General features: G+C 42.4%; 1 protein-coding gene across 2 annotated transcripts in view; it reads left to right on the top strand.

Moving 5' to 3' along the window:
- The window catches only part of kazna (kazrin, periplakin interacting protein a), a 242,352-nt gene that overhangs the window by 73,037 nt on the left and 156,527 nt on the right, over positions 1–12,788 (top strand). For both annotated transcript variants that reach the window (XM_034696432.1, XM_034696433.1), the window contains exon 3: positions 5,716–5,905. In XM_034696432.1, coding sequence (XP_034552323.1) covers positions 5,716–5,905 — 190 coding nt within the window. The remainder of the gene's footprint in view (positions 1–5,715; positions 5,906–12,788) is intronic.

The raw sequence follows: 12,788 nt of genomic DNA, 5'->3' as shown, positions 1-12,788 counted from the left end.
TGCAAATCAGGCCAGTGACGTATGGAGAAAAGAAATGATATTAAATAATATTTTGAAATATTAATAAAGAACAAAACTAGTGTGCATTCCCAGGAACTCCCTCTGTGTTTCAACAGCTGTGTAAACTCCACAAACACTATTACATTCAACCAAAAGTCCCAGGACCTTTGAAAAGTACCATCCACCAAGCAAGGGCTTTTCAGGGGGGAGATTATTTTTCTAGGGGTAAAGTCCCTAGTTACGGGGTAGAGTTCCTGAGGTCAAAAGTGCCTTATGGCTCCCGCTGATGATTGGCTTCAAATCAGCGCTTCAGAAACAGATGGGTGACGTTACGGACACTACGTCCATTTATTATACAGTCTATGGCGAAATCAACTATTTGGGCTGTGCTGCAACAGAATAGAAGTTGACTTTGCATTTGTATGTAACCCAATTTATTTTGTTGCTACTTTAGATGGTAGAAAAATAGTTAGGGCACCTATTTCCTAAGGCAGGTGCGTAGGAGAGGAAACAGACATGATTAATGGAGACAGAATGATATTTGTGGTTGTGTGTACGCTGATAATTCATGGGCACCCTGTATGAGTGATGCATCAGATGGACCACCCCAGTGAAAAAAAGTCTGGATGCACCCCTGCTGATATGATACATTTTCTGAATTACAAACTACCACAGTCATGTAGGATACAAGCTATTATATGAACAGAACAGGTTCCTTATTGAAGGCATGTGTCTATTAGAGTTTTATGTCACCTAACAAGAGATGGATTAAATTCATAAACATGATATGATTGGGGGTTTGTACCCTCTTGTGGGTGTGTGTGTGAATGAGTTTACAGTAGGTGTGTGTGCGCCTTACCTCCCCTGTGACTAATGTATCATATGCAGCAGCAGGGTCGTCTATAAATAACAACATGATGTTCATTTACTGAGCAGGAGGGGTGACTTGTGTCTGGGCAGATGGATGAACACGTGGAATGTGTGTGTATGTTCGTGTGTTACCCCCCGTCCTCTTGCCTGCATACTGTAGCGGGCAGTCTGTACGTATATGTGAAACCACACTGCAGACCTCGATATTTATCCCACACGCACTCACACGCCTGAGGCTAGTTTAACATTTTCTGAGAGCTACACAGCAGTTTATCGCTGCAGTGTGGTGGCGGTTCTGTGCTTACCACATGCACCATGGGTCGGGTTCTAAGTTCACACAACCTTGACAAACAATAACAACACAGCTGTACTGCTGAGTGAGTGGGCATGCTTTGACAGCCTCATGTCAGATTATAGCTGAGACATTCAGGACTTAGTGGGGGTGTTGGGTGGGAACGGGGCTCAGCTCTGCCGCCCAAAGACAACTAGACCGAGTATTTAATCTGTAGTGTTTATCATTACAACCCACAGTTAAAGTCAAGATATCTTTCTGGGCTGTGAGATCGGATACTGAGAAGAGTTGTTCTTCCTCCTGAACTTCCAGAACTTAATAATAAAACAGCGTCACGTCTTCAGCCTAGTATTTCATTATTCCTTTAACCTGACACTGCAGGCGGGTTTATGCTTCTGGGACAAATCAGCACTGTAGCCCTGTTCCTACACAGAAGCCTACACACATAGCCTGATATGCCTTCTTCCAAAACGTTACTACTGTGTTGAATTGATGCAGACCTCAAGCCCTGTGATTTGTCCACTGAGCAACATTGTATTTCCTGCATTAGCAATACGGTATATCCGGAAACGCCGAACATCGACCATACATTGACCGTACAGCGACTGTACAGCGACCGCACATCGACCACACATCCACCGTACATCCAACGTTCATCGTCCGTACAGCCACCGTACATGGACCGTACATGGACCGTACATCGACCGTACAGCGACCGCACATTGACTGCACATCGACCGTACAGCCACCGTACATCGACCGTACAGCCACCGTACATTGACCCTACAAAGACCGCACATCGACCCTAAATTGACCCTACATCGACCCTACATCGACCGTACATCGACGTCTCCTCTCTTTTCTTCTATGTAATAACTGCTGATAATTAGCGTCAACATTTATCAGCTCCAACCAAGCGGCAACCTCCGGTCTAAAAATATGAGTCCAATGCGGAAGTGTTAAAAGCTGCAGTTCATCGAGGATCCGCTTGAGGCTGGCTCCAGAAGTACCGGAAGTCACATACACATGAATGGGAAAAAGACGATCTTTACTGCAGAAATAAACATACTTACAGCGTGTAGTCTGGATAGCTCATTTCTCGATCAGCTCAAACTTTGAGGGGGGTGAATTTTTTTCTAACGCAGCAATATCGAAGATATTGAGATTACTAGTCTTCCAATGAGAGGCACAGCTGACTGCAGGAACACTGTAGCTATTGGTTAGGAGGCTCAAACTCCGCCTCTTTACGTCTCACTGGCTCAACTGAAGCAATATGGCTGCTGCCGATGATTGACCTCAAAACAGCTCTTCAGAAACAGATGGGTGACGTCACAGATACTACATCACTACTTTATACAGTCTATGGCTCCAACTTAATAAACATGAGTTGTCATAGGTCCATGTGCACAAACAAGCACAAAACTTAGCGTGACCGGAAAGAGGCGATCAGACTAGCATAGAAATAACACTGCCAACAAGCGTTTAGGCGGCCGCTAGGGGGAAGAGTCAAGAGTTATATAAACAAGCCTTTAGTCTCTACAAGCTCTGTTTATATTGATTTCTTTTGACCCTGTGCTTTATGGAAAGGAACATTTCTTTTTCACATTAAACATCACAGTTGTCTGCAAGTACATCCAGCAGGGTAATAGAGACAGTGGAGTTTATTTAAGGTTTCGTCTCAAGCATCTTTGCGGGGGTGAGTCAAAAAGTCAAGCTGCAAAAATGTTTGGACGGAGGCAGAGTTTCCTTTTAGTGTTTCCTATTCTTTAATATTATACATACAGATACAAGTGTACTAAGACAAAGCAGATTATACAATATAAATATCTCAAATCCTATTAAGCCTTTTTTGGATCTCGTGGTTCTCGATGAACAAGTCCTGCAGCCTCAGTCTCTCCTGAGTTACTTAAGATTCCTCTCAAAATCTATTTTTACCTCCATAAGCTTCTAGTAACCATCTCTCTCTGATTTCCAGGCTGTATTTGACATTTTAAAGTAATCTTATTGGCCAGTGATACTTTGACTCCAATAAAAGCAAAAGTTTTTACAAACCCTGCCTGCAGATATGTGTTTTAAAAAGTATCTCTCTGTGGCGCTGCGTAGTAAAGTGAGCAGCATGAATGTTTCATTCTCTGAGAGTGATCGGCCATATATGTACATATGTGGCAGTGAGTGTTCCTGAAGCATATGGGCTATTTTTAGCCTTTTACTCTTCTATTGTACAGACAGGAAGAGAGGGAGGAAAGTGAAGCAGGACGAGATAGAGATACAGTAAATTGTTTTTGGTTTCATAGTTGCTCACATAGTGGAGGCACCTCTGAAGTGTGGCAGGCAGGTGTTGGTTCAGAAAAATGATGACTTGGAAAGATAGCTCATAATTTATAAAGAACATTTTTTATATCATCGGGCACATTTTGACAAACAATTGAGCACCCTTTTGGTTGCTTATGAATCACAATCATGTTTAAGCTCTGGCTATAAACACATTTTTGACATTTTTTAAATGATTCATCGATGCAATGTCACAAAAAACAGTTTAATCCATCACACTAGGGCTGGGCGATAATTCGATAACGATAATTAACGTGATATATTTTTTCTCAATACAAATAGAAAAAATGTGCAATAAAAATTCCATATATTTACGCCTGTAATTACACCCCCCGACCACCAGAAAGGGAGGGGGCGCTCATGTGTTAAACATTAGTTGCCACCCAACATTAACAGAAGAAGAAGACGGCATTAAACAGCCAATCATTTCGCAGGGTAAGAGGTAGGCGGGCTTAAAGACGTTTGGAGCGGAATGTAAACACAGCCGAAATGAACGACAGCGACATGGAAGAAAACTCAACCCTACCAGCTCATAGCAGTGTCGTTAATCTGACACTGTGATGACTGGGTTAACTCTTAACGTAATACACCTAATACAAGTTACTTTCAGGATGTGGGTAGCGGAAGACAACCTCTGCTTTGCATTTTTAACACGTTTAATGTCCACCGTGACCATAGTACAACTGAACACTGAATAACCATGATGCATTCACTGTCCAACAAACTAAAACTTCACAAAAATCTCATATTACACAAAAGACCTGCTTCCTGTTAGCACTGTCAAAATAAGGTATTCAAGGGGCGCTGGTGAACTAGCAGTCTAAGCGTCCCGCATATAGAGGCTACAGTCCATGTTGCAGAGGTCGCCGGTTTGACTCCCAGCTGGTTGAACATTTACTGCATGTCTTCTCCCACTCTCTAATCCCCTCAATTCCTGTCTCTCTTCAGCTGTCATATCCAATAAAGGCAAAAAAGCGAGTTAAACAAAAAAATAAATAAATCAGGGATTCAAGAGGCTTTTCAGAGAACTAAATCCAGATACAAGCTAACTAACCAAACTTTTACTTAGGACCAAAAATCTGCCTTCAAATTTAAATGAAATAATGGCTTCATATTTATCATGATAATAATCAATATTGACTGATTTGAAAAATATTATTGTCATAATATCTTTTACAATATCACCCAGCTCTACTCACAGCCCACAATCACTTCTTCATGGTGTCTGTTTTTCTTCATCTAAAAACAAAACACATTAAAACTCCTAAAATTGTTTTTTTTTAACTGATCAAAAATGTATTGCCGCTGGATTTCAGTGCAGTTAAATGCATTGTCTCATAAACCTTCCTTTGAGTAATCCAAACAATAAAGCCAAGTCTGTGAATTTTTTTTAAACATTCTTGGCAGAGCTTTAAGAACGCATTTTTCTGCAGGAGGAAAACCTTGCTGGGATTCTGCGATGACAGCTCTGTTTGCATAACTATTATTGTTTTATCCCACAACCGCTTCTTTGTCAAACTAATGATTTCCTTCCCTTTTCCCACAAGTCCGTGGAAGGAGGTGCATGAAGTGCACACAGAGGGAGTCACAGGAAGAGCTGCAGTGTTTTGCTGATGTGCAATTTTACAGGCTTTGTCACATTTCGGTGTCAGCTCAGTCCGACACTCTTACGGCCGTATCCTCAAAAGACAGCTGTGCCGAGGACCTCTGACTTCCACGCACTCAGATGGTTCAGCTCACTCCTCCCCCCCCTGACGTTCTCTCTGAATGGTTCAGTCCATTTAAAAAGGTGCTTGTCATCTCTCAATGCTCTGTGTCCTTTCAACAGTCAGCTGCAGGGAGCACATTTCACAGAGGCTGTACTGGCTCTCTAACACACACATACACACACACAAACACATGCACACTCATGCCGTAATGGAACTCTCACACACAAATACACACACAGGCATGATCGTACACTGACACACTCACCACACATACACCACTTCCTAAGCAACACTCCCTCCAGCAGATACACATTTCCCCCCCCTGAGCCGGATGCCTCTGTTTAAGGGAGAGGACAAACTGCTCTGAGGATTTAACTTGGCTGTCTCTTAAAAAAGGAGCGAGAACAGACAGAGAAGTGAAAGAGGAGGGATTTATTTGGGGACACCTTCCTCCACAGGAAATGGTCAACTTGTCAGCATGACACCTTGTCTGGATTCCCTTCTCCTCCTCAGGCAAAAATCCTGAAAATGATGGATGACAACAAGCAGTTGGCTCAACGCATTGATGGGGCCATCCAGTCCGCCAGCCAGGAGGTGACCAACCTGCGGTCAGAGCTGAGCGCCACCAGCCGCAGACTGGCCGAGCTGGGGGCAAGCGACTCTGCCGGCATGGTGGAGGCACAACTGCAACACAACCACAACGGTAAGAGAGCTGTTCACTAAGTGTGTGCAGAGCAGCGGTGATGAGAACATGATGAGTTCCCTCTGCAGCTTGTGTCTAGTCTTGTAAAGTGTTCCCAAGTGGATCTTTGTGTTTCACATGTGCACAGGCGTAACAGAGAGTTGAAAGCTTGTGCCTCCTATCTATGAGAGCATTTTGTAAAGTCAGTAAGTGAGTGAATGAGTTGAACAAAAGAGATGTGGGATCTCTGCTGGCTTGAGTCCACTCTCAGTTCCCCAAATGTTGAATAATTAACCTCCTGAACCTTTAAGAAGGGGGTAGTGCTGCACTTTAGTGAGGGCAGAGTGGGTAAAGTTACAACCTCCTTTCACTCCCGGGCACTCTGTCTGCTCGCTCATTCCGTTCTCCCTAAACTGAGCAATAGATCCGTGTCTCTTGAGGAGGAAGGGAAAGGGGGCAGGTTTCAGAGTTGCTGTGGGTTACTGTTACCGAGAGCTGTTTGAATGGCTGCCCAGTCTGTAGAATGTGTGTGTGTGTGTGGTTGTGTGTACTGTAGCTACTCTGTTTGTCCTTCTCCAACTTTTTCACCCTCAGTTTGACACATAGATGGGTAACAGATGTGTGTTTTTTTTGCATCTGTGTCCATGCATAAGCAAAAGTGGGAATGTGTGGGAACGCGTGTCCATGGCTGTCATGTCCTTTCAACTTCTGGCACTCACATTCTAGCGCGCTCTCGCTGTTTCCATAGCAGTCAGCTGGTCCATGTGAGCCGTCTGATAGGATATGTTCCATATTGGTTTGACAGATCTCTCAGATACTTCAGAGATCAAGCTCAGAGAAAGGGTCCAGCATATTTCCTCTCTCACATTCAGGAGGAAGAGCTGCTGGCTAACTTTTCCTGAGCGATGACAGCAAGTCATTTGGTCCTCAGTTGACCCCTGCAGGGCTTTTTGCAAAGAGGAAAATGTGACCGCAGGCTGCCTTACACAGCTGGCCAGGGACAGTTCGGTCATGTGTCAGCATTGTTTTCAATGGCCTGCCCCTGTCGCTTTGTTTTCAGTCATATCTTTCTGGCTGTGAGTGTGTGTATGCCTTGCGGTATCCCTTTAACCCCGATGCACACTAACACTCCTGCTGTTTCCATAGCAGTGTGTGTGCCAGTGTGAGTGACGACAAGCATTCCTCCGGGAGGGTTTGAGCACTGATGTCATTTTGCCTCATAGCTGCTGCTCTGCTCAGCTGAAATTATGCCTGCGACGTGTGTGTTCAGTGATGGAATCTCATTCATCTGTGAAGAGGATTCATAAAAACCCACATAAATATCACATTAGCATAACAGAGACGGCAGGAAAGACTTTCTGTCTGGTCCATTCTCAAAATGTTCACATTGTGTCTGAAATGATACACTTTGACAAACTGACACCTATCTGCAGATCTCTCTTGGGATGGATTTTGCTGGAGGTAATTGTCTCAAAATAGTGGATCTTTTTCCAGCATCAAAACTGGAACATGCATGTTCCTCTGTGATACCAGACCGACTTCTGATTCCTGCCTTTGTTTGGGCTGTATATCTTTCCCATCATTGTGTCTCTGTCAATAAGTGTTTTTTGTTTTAGATTGCACACCCGCCTCTCACTGCCTCTTCTCACCCCCTCCTCCGCCTAGCTGTTTTTTTTTTTTTACAAGCTGAGGGTGTACAATGGAAACAGCTGGGGATAGGGGGATTAGGTAATTTATCACCAGTGCCTGTGTAGGAAAGGGAGGTGTTTGCTGGGGGGTTGCTAGTTCATTGCACAGCCGGCAGAGTGAGAGTCCTGAGGGGGGCCGTCTTCAGGGGGGCTACCTGGCACTTCACTACCTGCAGCACTAACCTCACAAGCAGGCTAGCTTACCTTAATAGCATTTCATCTGCCTAGGGGATTTGGATTTGCATGTTACATTTATCTCAACAAGAGCTCGTCTTTTAGTAAATGGGAATACGTCATGTAATTTGTGTGTGTAGAGACGTGTGTGTATGCTGACAATTGTTTTCAAATCATTAACACACAAAAGAAGCGCTGAGAGCTGCTGAGAAAATATTGTAACAATATTTATCCTCAAACTGATCAGTATAGTTTATTACAATATATAACTTAGTAATGCTGCAAGCTTCAAGAAACTCTTTAAACGTCAAAGGCCTGAAGTAACCAGACTTCATGACAGAGTTTCTAAACATGCAGTAAAGTTATCTATCGCACATTTTTAAGAGTTTTCTCTTTGTTGTTAAGTTCACATAAAAAAATCAGTGTGTGTCTGACATGGGACTTCCACCAGATCCGCGTCGGTCCGTCTCCGATCTGCCGCGTTCCGGCTCTGTGCTCTCTCGTCCGTCAACAACCACCGGTTGCATATTCAGAACGCTACACGGAGCAGGACAGCTGGAGTCATGTGACTGAGGTTTTCCTGTGGTAAATCCAATTCAATTAAAAAAACTCTAGGATTCTCCTCCTCCTCTCCTCATCCATGTTGTCTTTATGATCCTCTGAAAACCTCTGACTTGATGACTCCAGACTGCCTCCGCTCAAAATGACATTTTGTTGTTGTAGTTAAGTGAAATACGATCTGGTGATAAAGCAGAGTGTTTATTCTGAAATTAACCGGATGTTTTCATTTTATTTTGGTGCCTAACTTCCTGTCCCGATTGATCTTCTATCGAGATTTATGCGTCGTGGTCCGGCATCCAGCAAAAATAGAAGTCTTGCGTATCTGATCCGTTGCGCTCCGACCTACCGGATCAGAGACGCAGCCAGAACGCAATGGAGCAGATCCAGTGGGAGTTAACACATTGACTAGAATAGAAACCTATCAGATCCGGTGCCGTGACGGATCGGAGATGGGCCGGATACGGATCTGGTGGGATTTGGCCATGAAGCTTTTGGGTAGACATGAACTGCAGCTAATGTTAGCTGGGGTTGTTTCTAAAAGCTCTTAATGTTAACTTATCATATTTTTCTGAGCTTATAACAGGAGCCAAATTATCCACAGAGGCCTCCTCCTTGAAAACCAAACAGGCTTTCTTATATAATCAGTGAAAACCCTCACTCAGTGACTTTCATAGTGTATTCACAGTGTTCCTCCAACACTGGAGAAATGTCTGGTGAGGGGGCTGCTTGCTGAGCTACTATTCAAGCTGTGTTTCCACCAAGTGGTGTGGTTTGCTTGCCTTGTGTTTCCACAGAGAACTGTATCCTTCGGCGCTTTACAAAGGAAGTGTGTTGGCTGTGTGAGGGCTCCAGAACGGCTTGATTTTCATTACAACAAGTATGTTATCAGATCAGACCGTTCCGTCTTTCCCGGCGTGAACAGCAACCGTCACAAGTGTTTCACACACTGAAAATTTTGATAATAGAAAGGCTATTTTTTTCCCCACAAACCTTGCACGGATCTCAGCCAAAATACACTGAAAAATGATATGCTGAGGTCTGTATTGGCTCTGTATCAGCTGTGTTTAAATCAAAAGCATGAAAAATAGAGTATGAAAGGACTTCTGGAGGGCTTTTTTAAAGCAACAGCCCAATCCGTTTAGTCTATGGAGAAACACTCATGTTTTTTTCCTAGATGTTTGGTAAAATAAGGTACTTGCATAGCTCTTTATGCGAACCTATGATAAATTTCCATCGGAAAAAAAGTTGTTATAAATACATTGGATGCAGGTAACTGTTAATATTTAAATAACATCAGGTTGCAGAAATGTCTCCTCTTGTGCAATCTCCCTTTACGTCCATGCTGTGCCCCTCTCTCCGCTCACCTGGTGTCTGTGTTAGGTACCAGCTTGGGAGCAAGATCGGTCCTGATAAGACCAATCTCCAATAACTGTTTAACTTTCAATACCAATGTAGTGTGTCTAGCTCCACTCTGTAGGGTTGGATAGGTATGCTTGGTACCAGACGGGTCCCAGAAGAGTAGGATAGTTTGGATCGGTTACAGTTGTGCTCATAAGTATACATACCCTAGCAGAGTTTATGATTTATTGGGTAGTTTCTGTTGTCATTATGATATAAAAAGAGTAAACACAGTTGTTTGAAAATAAATGGCATCACCCAACCACTAACCATGAGTGGAAAAAAAGTTTTTCTATTATCATTCATATTCTTTGAAAAATGGCCCCAAAAAATCACAAATTCTGCCAGGGTATGTAAACTTATGAGCACAACTGTATCTTAGATAGTGGAAACGCTAACAATTACATATTGTACTGTACTGAAGTGAACGCAGCTGAACTGCCATATAAGAGACATCATGCTACCATCTTTTCAACTGTCACTATGTTGGGAAGGCTATAAGGGTTCACTTTCGCTATCACTTATTTTTTTTCTGTCATCACTTCCTTATCTGTCAGCTCAGCATGCAGCTTTAACCGTAAAGTAAAAATGTCCAAAGTTTGTCAGTTTTATCAACTTAGTTTTACTGCCCAGTCCTACATGCAATCAAAACTCTCATCACCAGTCTCACAAACCCTCTTACTTTTTATTTATTCTTTTATCTCACTCTTATCCTCATGTGGTGGTGCAGGAGCTTCCCCTCGGACTTAAATGGTCTACATTTGGCTTTGTTCTGGAGCTTTGGGGCTGCCTATGTGGAAGAGTGCTCACAAATTTTGCCTACGGCCCCAAGGGGAGAAAATTTCACCGCAAACTCGACTTTGGAAGCTGTTCAGGTGATTGATTTTGCTGCATCTTGGGATTGTTTGGTTTTTCTTTTATAAAGTTTTCAGTGATCGTTGAAGAGAACAAGATAGTTTCCATTCTAATTGAGTTGAATATTACAACATAAAGCTTCCTGCTGCACTTTTAATAGAAGTAGGTAGAAATGAAAACAGTCAGCTGTCTGCGTCAAACTCTTGTTGTATACATCCGACCCACTGTGGTTGTCTTGATTATCTCTGAAACAACCAGTGCAGAGCTGTGTTGCTCATCAAATTGGTTGATTTGTTTACCGTGACAAACACCAAGACTTTAATAAGAAATGTGTAAAATGAATGAACTTCACAACATGTAGCACCATATATGTTTCTTTTCCTTTCCATCAACCACCAAGCTGTGCCAGATTTAGACCGGACAGACTTGGACAGATCTTAAACACAGTCATTAGCACTTTGACAGGGTCCACTTAGGAGCTTGTGAGGCTTCAGCTGCTCCTCACATTGTTGATAAGTGGAAGATTGACTCCGTTGTCATGGAGATGATTCACAGTTTGTCACATGATGAGATGATGTCAGCAGTTTAATCATTAACTATTAAGTCCTGTGGAAGTGAGATAAAAATGCATTTAATCGTAAAATAAGCACAAAGAAAGTATTTATTTTCCACCGAGATGCTTTCATTTCATTCACAGGATGATGAAAGCAAGCTGGCTATGCTAGTTTCTGCGTTAATTAAATTATTTGAATAATATTTATTTTACACAGCTTTTTCTTTTATTTGCTTGAAGGTGGCCCACTATACAGAAAACTAATAGGGAGCTTTTTACAGTGTTTATAATCCATCCATCTATTTTAAGTCTTGTACTATTACTAGTTGTAGAGCATTACTGCTGATTCAACAAACCAAGGCTCAAATCATTTTCATTCTTAATGTTAATTGCTAGTGATGTTCCGATCCCTATCTCAACTATTGGATCAAAGCCGATCTGGGAGTTTTTTAATTGATCGGTCATCGGCATTTGAGCCAATCATCTCAGCCGATCGTTTACATCCGCTGTCACGGAACACAATTTGCAGCTGATGGCACGAGTGTAATTGAGCGTTCTGAGTTTGCTCAACTGTGTTTACATAATGAGAAAATAATAAATGGGACACTGATGAAGAACTTGAGCCATGATTTAAATTTTTATTGTGGAACTCACATGTGCACAGACACATAAAAGAAGAAAGCAAATGCTCTACACATTCTACGGTAACTCCGGGGTCACATGGTTCAAAAAGGCTAACACATAAACCAAACACAGGACAGTCTGTTACATTAGCATTAGCAACCTCGTGGCTAGGGGAGCTACAGTTCTCTATACAGGCATGCCATTCTGTAGCTAGTGGCATGCAACCATGTTTCGATCTCACTGCCACTCCTAATAGTTAAGTTCTCCGTCTGGCAGACGGATGCTGACATTGTGAATCACACACCGTCTTGTGAGTGTTGCGTTAAGCGTGCTGTAATGCATGCACACTAGTTTCATGGGTCTCATACAGCAAAGCTTGTAAAACAGATTGAGTTTTACAACAATGCTAGCAGGATTAAGTTAAATGGAATAAACACAAGACATATTTTAGTTATTTTTTTAATTACTTATTTTCGTTAAAGGAAAAAAACAGCCTGCAGCTCAACTCTCATCTCTTGTGCAACTATTATCTAGGTAAACACTAGTATCGGATTGGGACTCTATCAGCAAATATTCAATATTGCAAAAATCTGATCAGGATCCAAAAAAGCTGATCGTGATATCCCTATTAATAATTGCTGTTTTCTGAGAACTTTTTAAAAGGTGTGAATTGAACAGCTGATAGAATCATTGTCAACTTGAATAGATGTCAGCCAGAGACAACAGAATTGACTAGCAAAGGTATATGTCTGTTACAAAAAGGATACGATCGGTCATACGCTCACTGTGTATTAATAGGCTGTTTTGATTTAGTGGAAAGGGTGCTGGAGAATTTAATAATGCTTGAAGTTAGCAGAGTCTGCTTGTATTCTCCCCGCCTCTCATGAGGGATGATAATGTTTATGTATTCAGCATTCAAAGGTTACTAGAGAAGGTCACTCCTTTTGTATTTAATGACTCAACCATTGTTGCATTGAGGGTGCGAGTATTTAAGCCAAGTGTTGTTGGTCAAGCAGTCACAAAACAACTGACCTCATAACACAAGGGGCAT

Source organism: Notolabrus celidotus, chromosome 11 (assembly GCF_009762535.1).
Source record: "Notolabrus celidotus isolate fNotCel1 chromosome 11, fNotCel1.pri, whole genome shotgun sequence".
NCBI classification, from domain to species: Eukaryota; Metazoa; Chordata; class Actinopteri; order Labriformes; family Labridae; genus Notolabrus; species Notolabrus celidotus.
This window is presented reverse-complemented; position numbering and strand designations above follow the sequence as displayed.